Genomic DNA, 13,103 nt, shown 5'->3' on the forward strand with positions numbered 1-13,103 from the left:
ATGATAAAAATGGCAGAGTACGAAGTGCAAACAATTGAAGAAGAAAAAACACAGCAACGACGAGAAAAATGGAGTACAAAGTATAAACAATTGAAGATGAAAAACGCAGCAACTACGATTCACAGTAGAGTGAACGATGAGCCAATAAAAAAACAAATAAGCACTATTTGAATGTCTTTTTACCATGGCTAACATGAAATTTTTTTATTTTTGTTTCGAAAATTTATAACTTTTACAATTATTTAATCGTGACTAATTGAACAATTTTAATATATTAAAAATTATACTTCAAATAATATCTATATACTTTTAATAGATGACAAAGATGACTATAACTAATAAAACAAGGAATTGCAAAATAAAAAATTTTATTTCACTAACCTCGATCTTGGAATCAAAACAATGGATTATTTTCTAAACCACATAAAAAGAAAAAGACTCCTTCACGAACTAATTGATTACTGTAATGAAGAAATTGATTGGATTTCTGTAGATTGCGATTACTGCAACAGTGAAAATCGCATAAAGATGAATAAAAATTGGATATTGAGGAGATGGATAAACCATGAAGAAAAATTAGATATTAAGAAGGTGGATAAACGATGAACAAAAAACGATGAACAAATTGATGATCAAGGAGATTGATAAACTATTACAATGGTAGAATTGGATAATTGAAAAACAAGTTGACGATAAATTATTCACCAATTATTAATATTGGTATTGAAAAAGATAAGATTATGATATCTAAATCAAAACAAAAACTTAAAAAATTGAAGATAGATAAGATAATAATTTATAAAAAAAGTGGTGGAACAATTATAACGGCTTAATATATATTGCAGTTCTCAATTCAATCTGTGTTATCACACCAATCGATTGAATACGAAAATACCATTAATTACGTCTAGAATTCAATCGATTGTGATACAAAATCAATCGATTGAATTTTGAGAAAACTCATTTTACAGTACAATTCAATCGATTAAATAAGAAATACCATTATTGGTTACGAAATTCAATTGATTGGATAACACTAACAATCGATTAAATAAGAAAAAACTTATATTCTAGAGTGCAATTTCGTTCAATCGATTGAATTGTGAGAAAATCCATATTGTCGTACGAAATTCAATCGATTGTGTTACATCTCTAATTGATTGAATTTTGAAGAAACTTGCGATATTCAATCCATTGTGTTGTAAGTCCAATCGATTGAATTATCAAGAAACACGATTTTTTTGGCGTAACTAATCAAGGAAAAAAAACTCGTTGATTTCGTATTGCCAAAATATTTATAAAGATCACGGTTAATGAAAGATCTATTTTGTTGTTGTTTTTATTTCTAATGGTTAATAAACATAATAGATAAATAATAAAATAATAATTTATAAAATAAAAGATAGATTTAATAATTAAATAATATATAACGGATTAAATTGTAGTTAAAATTAAATAAAAATTATTTAATAATTATTAAAAAATAAAAAAATATGTTTTATTATTGGACTATTTAATGGTATTCTATACCCACCTTTTTCCTTTGTTTCAATGGAAAAAATAAATTCCAAAATAAATAAATAAATATAAAATTTATAGTTTAATTTCCATGCAGTGTAACATTGGTAATGTATAAAAGTTAAATTCACATATATATTTTTTGGAATAAATTTTTCATCAATTTTTAAAAATTTACATTGAAAGTATCAAACTTTTATATTTTCATTATAAAAACTCTCGTTAGTAACCTTAACATTAGCAAACTCTTCAGAAAAAAAAAAAGTCCCTGTAAAATTTACACATCTAAATCATGATTAACATGTTTGGATTTTATAAAAAGTAAAGAAATAATTCTTTCTTTCTTTCAATATTACTTTTTAATGTCACAATTGAAGTGGTTCTAATGTTTAGAAATTGATGGTTTCTTAACAAAAGTAAATTGCTCTTCAGATAAACTTTTCTTGCCATATTCGGAGTTAATTCTAGAGATCTCTTTCTGAAAGGGATTTTAGTTTTTATTATTAAGAGAAAAAAGACATACAAGCAATAGGTGATATAAGTGATAAGTCTATCATATCACTTGAAATCACATATCCTAAATATTATTAACCTGATCATATAATGTAGTTTTTTTTCTTTTTATGTGTTTAATGTACTTCAGTTTATTTATGCATTTAGTTGTAGTTGGATTCTTTCTTAGATAAAATTATAGAGATAATATAGATATTGGTACCTAAGATATTGGTGTCTAATTTGCCTAAAAAGTCTCGCTTTTTACTTTTGAATTAAATAGTTAAAAAATTAGACACCATAAAAAATACATTTTAATAGTGAAATTTAGTATTAAAATGATTATCTTTTCTTTACAAAGGATATTTTAAGAAAAGAAAAAGGGGGTAAAAAAAAGAAGGAAGAATGAGTCATTGGATGAAATCTCACACCATTAGATCATCATTGATAGCTATTTGATGGCTACCAATCACAAAAATTGCTAGCCCCCTAGCATTGCTCTAATATTTAGGGTCACAAGCTCTGTAGCAGAATTGTGGTAAAACTCTCAAAGTCTAGAGCTCATCATGATATATGAATTCTTGAAGTAACACAAACGACAACATTGTATCTAATTATCTAACAGTTTGGTTTTGCTTTTGGATTTCGAGCATGCAACACTGTTTCTTGAATGCGTGTCACCTGCCACCATTTATATCAACAAAGTAAGCTAGTCACCATTGCCCATTGGGAATGCCTCATAACAATTGATTTCAAGTGATTGAAGAGAATTCTGGAGCTGACAGATGCTTCAGTGTGCTTATATACTTGAGATTGTGCAACCTCAGTCCTTTTGTGGCATAAGTTTGTTACAATAAGCTATTGATAGAAAATTTAAACTCGCAAGGCAAGCAGCCAAGTAAAAACAGTGACTTGAGAGATACAAGGGAGTGTCTCAAGAGAGTACTTGGTGATCAATTTGGATGTCTGGAATATGAGCCACCTTATGCCATTCATCACCCATCATGGATTCAAGCTTAAGAGTTAACAATGGGCATTCCTGAATGCAGAGATTCTCCAGGGACGAAGGAAGCCCGTGATTGGACAAGGATTGAAGCATGTCACAGCAATGAATTTCCAGTGTCTGAAGAGCATTCAGGTGTTGAAACCCCTTGCAGTCCAGATTCTTCAGACTCTTCAATGTGCTTATGTGTAAAGAGATGATATTGCAAGGTAGTAAATTCTCCTCTGGAAATGACTCCATGCCTATGCATCCACCTTCAAGCTCAAAATAACTGAGAGACTCAAGACTGTACAGCCCCCAATCCTTTTGTGGTATAAGTTTGTCACAGTAAGCTATGGATAGAAAAACCAAATTTGAAGGCAATCCCCCAAGGGGAAAAGATTCAATCTGTGGACATCTATGTAAAAATAATGACTTGAGTGATACGAGAGAGTTCATAGCATTTGGCAAGTTTTTAAGATTCTTGCAGTTCGAAAGTAAAATGGATGCTAGCCTTGGAGCATGCAGTCCTTCCTCTGGGAAATATTCCAATCTTGGGCACTCTCTAATCTCTAGTGACTCCAGAGATGTAAGATCACCTCTAGGTTCCCCAGTAAAATGAAACGATCGAAGATTGAGGCAATCCCATATACAAAGACTTTTGAGTTGACAAAAGAGATTTAAGGGCAAGGTAGTGACAGAATCACAGCTGCTCCCTATGGACAAATGATGGAGAAAGGGAAGCCTCTTTCTTGATACTGCAGATGGGAGAAATTCTAATCTTCTGCAGTTTCGGATGTAAAGTGATGTCAAGGAACCGGGGTAAGGAAAGGATCTAAGAGAAGAACAACTGATTAGATACAACTGCTTAAGAGTAGTTATTCCCCCTAATAAATCATCTGGAACGACCTCCAAGGATTCACACCCTTCAATTTTTAGGCTGTGCAGATTGGCAGGCAAGGACTTGAATTGTGATATAGTTGAAACCCTTACTACTTTGAAGGATGGTTTGTCATCATCCAAATCTTCTCTGGTTAAAGCTTCTACCTTGACAGGAGCAGTTGTGTTAGGTGTATCCATAAGAGGAAGGACAGCTTCTTGTTTTATGCTCGCTGGAATCTCAGCTTTAGCCATTGAAGATTTTGGGTCTATTTGCTGTTCAAAACTGGGAATATCAGCTTCAACCTCATGACTAAGAATATCAGTTCTCTTCAAACTGGGTATATCTGAGGCTGACAAATGAAGTGGCAATCTCCTTCTTGTGGATTCAGTTTCCATCTCTGCTTCATCAGGAATTTCTTCAAACTCACTCATAGTAGTTTCTTCCATCCTTGCTAACTTTTCTAATCTTGTAAATTCAGGAATTTTCAAAGGCATTGCTTGCACACTGCTACCTTTCATATCAAGGTGGAGCAAGTTTATCAAATTGCTTATTCCCTCTGTGCTTTGATTAGAGGATAAATGGCAATCGTTTAACTTCTCTACCATGTAGGTTGCTAAGTCATGAACCAGATTATGCATTATAAAACTAACACTAGACCGAATAGGCTGCAAAAATGACCTCATTACTAGATAACTGAAGTATGCATTACCAATGTCTTCAGAGCTCTTAAAACTCGATTGAAAATCAGGGATTTCCACAAAGCCCTCGGCTATCCACAAGTTGACCACCTGCTTCCGCTTTAATTGATAACCCTTTGGAAATAGTGACAAATGAAGAAAGCATTGTTTGATCCGCGCAGGGAGATCAAGGTAGCATAGTACTAGAAATGGAGGAATTGGGAGGAGATTTGCATGGCCTGCATCCAGCAATTCACTCCTCAATATCTCAACCCATTGATCCGGATTTCGCTTATCTTGAAAGAGGCTCCCTATCATTTTTGCAGCCAGGGGAAGGTTTCCCAATTTTCCAACGATTTCCTTGCCAACTGCTGCTAACTCTGCAGGGTGTTCGTGAAGGTCCGTCCGCCCAGAAGAAGCATGCACCAAGAAGATTGACAGCGCATCCTCCGCTGACAGCGAATCAAGATGCACAGTATGACAAGCAGGTATCATGAGTAGTTCTGGATTGTCATGGGGAATAGAGGTTAGCATTATGGCACTCCCTCTTGCTGCTGCAGATTCAAGGGAAGCAATTAACATGTCCCACTTGTGTAAGCCATCATCTTCAACCATAATATCATCTAATACCAGCAGAAGTTTCTTCCCAGCAAATCTCTTCTTGAAGTTATCGAAATCATCACCGGGAACAAGCTCCTCCTCCCCATCATCATCAGTAACTAGTTCTTCAAGAATTTTCTTTGCAACGAAGGTAGCAGTGACTTTGTGGGGAAAAGTAACCCAAGCTCTAAGATCAAAACACTCCAAAACCTTGGGGTTGAAATAAACAGCATCAGCCAATGAAGTCTTGCCTACCCCGGATTTTCCCACTATGCTAATCACCTTGATCTGTTTTCGCTGTTCGCTTGATAACAGTAGGCTTTCCAGTATATACTTCTCTTCTTCACCTCTGCCATATAAGCAATCTTTGACATAAGATAAAGGTAATTCTGGCAGAGTATGAAGGTCTTCTGCTTTGCCAATGGCAAGGGCAAGGACAAGGTTATCCTTCTTCCCCTTCATGAGAATGAAGTAAAGGATTTGACATATTTGAGACTTGAAACGCTTCAGTAGCTTCTGCAAACTCATAGAATCAACAGAATCCATTTTCTGCAAAAGATGATGTTCTTCCAAACGAACAACATCTTGCATTAGATGTAACCATTTCAATTTCTCATCAGCTCTGTCTCCACTTTCTCCTTCTGAAAACTGCAACTTTTCTATGAGATCGTCAAGGACCAACAGCTTGTCCATGAGCTTGGCTATAAGCTCTGAGTGCACGAAATCGATGTGGTGATCTTCGTGCAACACGCGAATGATCTCATGGAAGATGAACTGCGTATCCAAGCAAGTTGCCATAACAAGCTCAAGAGAAGTAGAAGCCGCCATTGAATCGGTGAAGGAACTGCTGCTGCATTCAGCAGGACGCGACCTCTTTTTCTTTCCAACCAATAAGGACTGTTTCTTGTCCTCAGCCATCTTCACCTTCTCCTCTAAGCTCTTTATGTAGTTGATGGCTTCATCCAGTTGATCCGGCAACGCTTTCTTCATCATGCAACAACCACACCAAATATGACATAATTAATTCTCTCAAGTGAATTTAACATAATAAATGAAAATAAGTTGAAATTTGAGTTGAAACCTTGGTGTTAGAATTAGGTTGAAGAGAGTTGAGTTTGGAGTAGAGGTTCTTTATCAGGTTCCTTCTATTGCTCTCTATGAGCCTTCTTTCATCCTTCTTGCTCGAAGACGAAAGAGGTTGGCTTGTGAATTGCTCCATATCTTGGAGAGTATATGAATACGATAAGAAGAAATTGGTCAAGTTAATCTAATAATCTTCTTGTGTGCTCATGCAAGAAGGAAGCGAACAGCATCAGTCACTCTTGCAGCACTAACAACACCAATAAAAAATTTTTTATTCTTCCAGAAATGCCAACAAAGTAAGCGTGTTAAGAAGAAAGATGAAGCCAAATTATAATGTATTTGAATTCGACTAGGGAGTCAATGGAGTATGTAATGCTAGGGTGACAAAAAATATTAAAATACAGTCAAATATTTAATATTTATTAATTGTCACAACAATTAATAAATGTTAAATAAGGAAAGTTATGTCTGTTTTTGATTAATTTTCTTTGGTTATCAAACATTTTCGTTGTACAATGTGTACAATGGACTATTTATTTGGTCCAATATGAGTTAAAAAACGAACATTCAGAGTAAAATACTACTAATTTCTCAAACACAATATACTCATATTATCTAGAATAACCATCCAGGTACTAGGGATAATAAACATCTGATATTCTACTGAATTGAACATCCCTAAAGGCCTAAACTCCCATTATACACATTGTACATATACTCCATTGGCTCCTTATACTTTCTCAATGTATAAATATCACTACCCCTAGTGGAAAAAAAAATATCTTACTTATTTACATCATATATTTCTTTTCCAAATAAATTTACCATGAATACTAGAAGATCAATAAAATTTATTTTTTTGACTTATTAATATTTAAAAATATTAATAAAAAATATATTATTAAATTATTAAACTAAAGAAATTAGTCTGATGACTAAAAATAATAAACAAAAATAATAAATTTTAGTAATTTTTTAAAAATTGATATCTAAGTTCTTTTATATTGTGTTTAAGTTATATTTTTTTTTCTAACGATACCATGTCAGCAATTTTATTTACTTGACAAAACCTAAAAATCAACCAATTATCTTTTAGTAAAATATTTTAAAAAAATTAAAAAAAAAATTATCTATTATTATTCAATTAAAACATAAAGTACTAATTAAATATAATAAATATATATTAAAAATATCATAAAACTCATAATAACAGTAATTATAAAAAAAATTTAATTACAAATATTGAAATTTTACAACTTATGCATATTAATACTCTTCCTATTACTATTACATTATTTAGTCTACTTATACATACTTGTTGAATTAAGAAATTAACTAGCATGACTAATGATGACAAACATTATTCTAATGGGCTAATTATCCAATTAGTTTTGATGATTTTGTTTAAAATGATGCAGACCAAAAATTCATTGTTGTAGCGGCCCAAACAAATTGGATAAAAATCAAAAGTCTTCATAGTGTGCAACATTTACAAATAAAGCCCAAAGTAAATTATAACAATGAAATCAGATGGGCCAAGTGGACATAGCCAACCCAATCCCGAATTGATCTCTCAAGCTCATTCCTCCAAGTTGTTGCCTCCAAAGAAACATTCACTTTTTCTTTTTCGGTCAGAACTCAGAGAAGTGAGAGAAAGTTTCGTTCCTAAGTCTTTCATCAAAGAAGAAAAGAAAGAGAAAGGCTAAGGAAAAAAGGTTGAGGTCTAATCACCCAAATCCACCCATTTTAGGCTAAGGTAGAAGTTAAAGGTAACTTATTTTCTCTTGCATGCATCGTGCTTTCTTCTCATCTTTTCCAACTCTCTGCCACTTCAATTTGGGATAAATGGAGAAAGTGATCTCTGTTAACAACTGCTGTAAACCAATGGTCAAATTTGTTTCTTGAAGACAAAGTAGTATCCCAAAGGCTCAGATGTGGAATTGCTATTGAAAACTGTTCTTAATTGCTTTCCTGAGGCTTTCGGTCAAAGTAAGAGAAAGTCAAACTGAAATTTTTAATTTGGGGATTAACTGAAAAAAAAGGTGAAATAGTAAGTTGGTAGCACACAACTCAAAATGTTGACCTAGAAGAGAGCAACTCAACAACATGCAAGAAAATACAAAAGAAAAAAATTGTTGTTCATACCGAAAAAAAGGAGAGATAACCAGTGTTTTTGATGTTTATATTCTGAGAAGAGTTCTCTGAAGAAGTTTATCAATTTGGACAGTGCTTCCTAGTCAACGGAGCATTCCGCCAAAATGAGGAACTAAATCAGAGGCAAACAAATTTGGTTCATCATATAGTAAAGAGGCTATTGAAGCATTAATCTCCTTCATGTTTTACAGATTGTAATTTTCTTTTCAATGTTTATCTTACTATAATTTCTTGTGGTAAAAGGCTGAATGAGAAAGTTCTTGAAAGAGTCTAAGAGTGGAAAGAAGTAGAGAGAAACACTTGAGTGAAAAGTCTAGAGTGATTTTAGATTTCTTTAGGTTGATTTTGTATCTTGTATCTTGTACCTGTTATGTATCCCTTTCTTAGTTGGATGAGCACTAAGAGTAAAGAGTTAGGTATTAGTATAGCCAAGTCAAGTTAGGTTAGAACTTGATAAGAAAAAGGATTGTGTCAAACTGTCAATCCTGTGGAATTGGCGTATGTAATACTTTAACTATAGTGAAAATTCTACCACTGTTGTGGTGGAGACTAGATGTAGGTTGCATTGCACAAGGCAACTGAACCAGGATACATGATGGTGTCAGCTTCTCTCTTCCCTTCTCTGTTCTATTTTCTGATATTCATGAGACAAAATGAAATTGTCTCATAAATTTTTTGCTGCTGAATTCAAACAGAATCAGAAAAGGTTATTTTATTAAAGTTAAAGAAGGTCATAGATTCAACCCCCTTCTCTAAGCCTTCTACAACCTTCAATATATAAGACTCTACTATTCTTTATTTCTTAATCTCTCGTATGAATTAGCGAAAACTCTTTCAAGTAAATTTAAATTTGGCACATTTTCTTACTAAATAAATTTAAATATATCATGATTATAAAATTAATTCATAATTTTATATTTATATTTTTGGCATTTTTTGTTCATTTTTATAAACCCAAGTAAGTTCAAATTTGACACATCTCCTTATTAGATATATTCAAATATATCATGATAAAATTAATTTATATTTTGTGTGTTTCTCATTGTCATTCATTTTTTTAAAATTTTTTCTTTAATTATTTACAACCTAAAGAATACCATATGAAAAGATAAAGTATGACAACTAAAGAAAATATAAAAACAGAAACGATAAATAAAGATATAGTTTTGTACAACTTTAATATAAAAGGTCTATATTTTTTTAAAAATAAATAAATTTAAATTTTTAAAATAATAAATTATATTTTAATTTATATTACATTTTAGTTGAATAATTATATGAAATTATATACAAATTATTAAATAAATATTTTACAAAATATTTTTAATATAAAATAATTTAAATTTAACATTAGTTTATATATTATCTAATCAATCTCTAAATAATATAATATTTATTTAAATATATTATATAATATAATTAATTTATCTCTTTACACATGGTAGGGTCTCATTCTAATTTATATAATAATAATTGATGTCAATAAAATAAGTATGTTAATTAAGAAGAAAAATAAAGCCAAATTATAATGTATAAATATCACTACCCTAATGGGAAAAAAATATTTTATTTATATCATTCATTTTTTTTTCAAATAAATTTATAATAAATATTAAAGGATCAATAAAATTTATTATTTTTAATTAATAATTAATCATTAATATTTAAAAATATTGATTAAAAATATGTTATTGAATTATTAAATTAAAAGAATTCAACTAACAACTAAAAATAATGAACAAAATTAATAGATTTTGTTAATTCTTTAATATTCTTCTGAACTTATATCTCTTGATATCTTTTTATTTTATCCTCAAACAAAAATATGATAGTGGATGACATTTTTTTTTTTTTTTTGAAGAGAAAGATAAAAGAATTAAAAAGAACAATAGAATAGTAGCACAAAGAGAGAAAAACAAAGCGGGTTGGAGTCGTGTCCTGCTGGAGCCTCAAGCTCTTCCATGTCTGCAACCATTCCATGTACTGGATGACATTTTATGTTTGAAGATTGAAAAAAAATATATTATATATTATTTTTAATATATTAAAAAAAATAATGCTTTAAATCAGTCTTAAAAAAAATTATAGTCAAGCACTTTAGTTCGACACAAATTTTAATTATTAAATTAATTTTTAAATTTTTATTTTATCAAATACATAAGTCTTTTACATTATATTATTTGTTTATATGAAAAGACTATAAATTTTTTAAATTTTTAGAGGCTATTATATTTTCATTGTTATAATAGAAATAACTAATTTATTGAGTTAATTTAGTGCTTAATTTATTAATCTGCTTAAGCAAATGTTAAGGTTTTGAATTTCATATTGGATTCGCAGTAAATTATTCTTTAGTCTGTCGGATTAAAATATGCTGTGAGAAATAAAAAAATAATAAGAGATTAATTAATTTATTTTTTTTTATCAAAATTTAATGTAAAAATTGATATATTTAATAAAATAAAATATTAAATATTGAATTTTATTAAATTTTTTTATTAATTTTTGTTTGAGATTGATACGGTATATTACTTTTTAAAAAAAAAATGCTCTTATCTTTAACTTTAAAGTAACAACAAATGGTGCTTTTGGTTGGAGACCTAAAAGAGAGAAAAAAAAAAGAAAAAGAAAAAGAAAAAGGAAGACTATCAAAGTATCAAGTAACAAGTCCAACTTTAACTTTAGATTTGTTTAAATTTAGATTTCATTGAGTGTAACACATGCACTTGTCTTTTTCCAAAACACACTTGGTATAATGGTAGAAAACCTTGATAAAATAATTTTTTTTTAAAAAACTACCAGAATTTATTATTTTTATTTAATATTTTAATTATTAATTTATATTTTTAAATATCAATAATTAATTACGAATTAAAACTAATAAATTCTACTAATATTTTGCGGGAAAAATAACTTGCTTTATTAATTTGCTAGTCTGATCTGAACATCCAAAAAGAAACTCACACACCGCTCACAAAGTAAAATAAAATGCAAAACCATGTTCCGATTATCAACACAGTAAACTTGCACCTCTTTTTGGACTTTGGCTAAAAAGCTCTTTAGACCTTTAATGAGGCATGCTTAGACGATATTGTGGAATTTTGCTATAAAGCGATTGAGTATCAATTTTGGGAATTTTTTTAAATAAAAAAATATTTTATTTTTCAAAATATATAATTTATAATATTTTTATGAAAATCTATCATATGTCTTATCTCGTTTATAACAGTATAAATGAGATAAGATTGCACGAAATGAGATAAAGCAAGAAACGAAAGATTTATATATTTTGTTTAAGAAAAATATAGGTAACCAACAATATTTTTGAACAATGTGTGAACAATGTGAATTAATAAGGTTAAAAGTAAATTTATCTTAAATTTAATTAGTAGCATTAAATTAGGATGTAGTATATTTTTATTTGATTGGTGGTTGTTCATGTTGTTCAAGATGATCATTGTTTACCTAGCACTCTCCGTTTGTTTATAATGTAAATGAGATACGTGCAATCTTATTTAATTTACACTGTGAACAAGATACGTGAATATTTATGACGTTTATAGTGTAAATGAGATACATTCCGACAAATTTTCAACAGCTATAAAAGGATGTGTAACCTTTTGTATTTTTCACAAGCATTTTATTTCTTCTTCTCTTCTATTTTTCTTCCGAAAAATAAGTCAAAATGTCTAGTGATAGTGGATATGTGGTTGTAAGTGTGTATCGCAATTGCCAGATGAAAAACAATAATACTGGGATGATATTTGAGTGTAAGAATTTCATTCTGTTGCGTACCCGGTAAGTAAATTCTTTGTCGGAGCTGAAGAGTCTGATATTAAGTAGCGTTGGTGGTAGCGAGAGAAAAGAGATTGGAAGGGTGACATATAGGTTGCTAGCACCGATAGAAAATGAAGTTTTTCAGTTTTGTCTATTTTGGCTCTGTAACGACGAGCATGTGCGTCTTATGTTTGACATCCATGGGAGAATCATGCCGGAATAAGGGATGGAGCTTTCTGTAAAGGTAGGTGATGTTGGTGGCAGTGGATCTGGCCACTTGGATTTTGTACAAGATGACCTACCTCTCGCACCACCACCGCTACACGTTGCTAGTCCAGTGGAAGAAATGGACATTGACGGTGAAGACTCTAACAAGGAATATGTTGCGGATAGTAAAGATAGTGGTTCTTCTGAAGATGATGATGAGGAGGAGTTTGTACTAGAGACACCAGTTGAGCCATCAGTTTGGTATCTTCTGCCTGTCCCGCACCCAACTCCGGCCTACTTTGCTGTGCTATACCTATCAACTTGTGCACATTTGCAAGAATAACAACGATTCAATTTACCAAACATCATATTGAATTACACAAACAAAGAAAAAGAAAATCATAAGTAACAGTTACCTCGCAGCCATGGGCTACATATAAACCTGTCGCTTAGGTGGACACCACTAGAAAAATCTCTAGTATATCCAAGAGGCTAGCAGCGGAGTGCATGTCTGTGGTGGCTCGATGTGCTGCAAAGCATAGGGAGTAGTACGTCCATGCAAGCACTGCAAAATCCCAGGACATAGAACAACACCTCTAAAAGTCATTAAGCAATAGAAATAACCGGAGATGGACCTGATTGTTTGACTTGTCAGTCATCAGGTAACCCTTAATCATCAACAGTATGTAACATCTCGTGTATTATCGGAGAGTATCTGGATCATTGGTAT

General features: G+C 31.1%; 1 protein-coding gene across 1 annotated transcript; it reads right to left on the reverse strand.

Annotated features, from left to right (window-relative positions):
- Window positions 1-2,423: 2,423 nt before the first annotated feature.
- LOC112737308 (probable disease resistance protein RF45) lies at window positions 2,424-6,542 on the reverse strand. Its single transcript, XM_025787153.3, has 2 exons — window positions 6,234-6,542; window positions 2,424-6,136 (listed from the first exon to the last, which is right to left on the reverse strand). The coding sequence occupies exons 1-2, from the start codon at window positions 6,369-6,371 to the stop codon at window positions 2,945-2,947; spliced, it is 3,330 nt and encodes a 1,109-aa protein (XP_025642938.1). The 5' UTR covers window positions 6,372-6,542; the 3' UTR covers window positions 2,424-2,944.
- Between the last annotated feature and the right edge of the window lie 6,561 nt (window positions 6,543-13,103).

The sequence above is a fragment of the Arachis hypogaea genome, chromosome 13 (genome assembly GCF_003086295.3).
Source record: "Arachis hypogaea cultivar Tifrunner chromosome 13, arahy.Tifrunner.gnm2.J5K5, whole genome shotgun sequence".
Taxonomy (NCBI): domain Eukaryota; kingdom Viridiplantae; phylum Streptophyta; class Magnoliopsida; order Fabales; family Fabaceae; genus Arachis; species Arachis hypogaea.

Excerpts from the sequence above, each read along its gene's own strand:
- LOC112737308 (XM_025787153.3), bottom strand. The coding sequence starts at position 6,371 with ATGGAGCAATTCACAAGCCAACCTCTTTCGTCTTCGAGCAAGAAGGAT. Across the intron at positions 6,137-6,233 it reads AACCTAATTCTAACACCAAG|AAAGCGTTGCCGGATCAACT; the intron begins GTTTCAACTCAA and ends TGCATGATGAAG.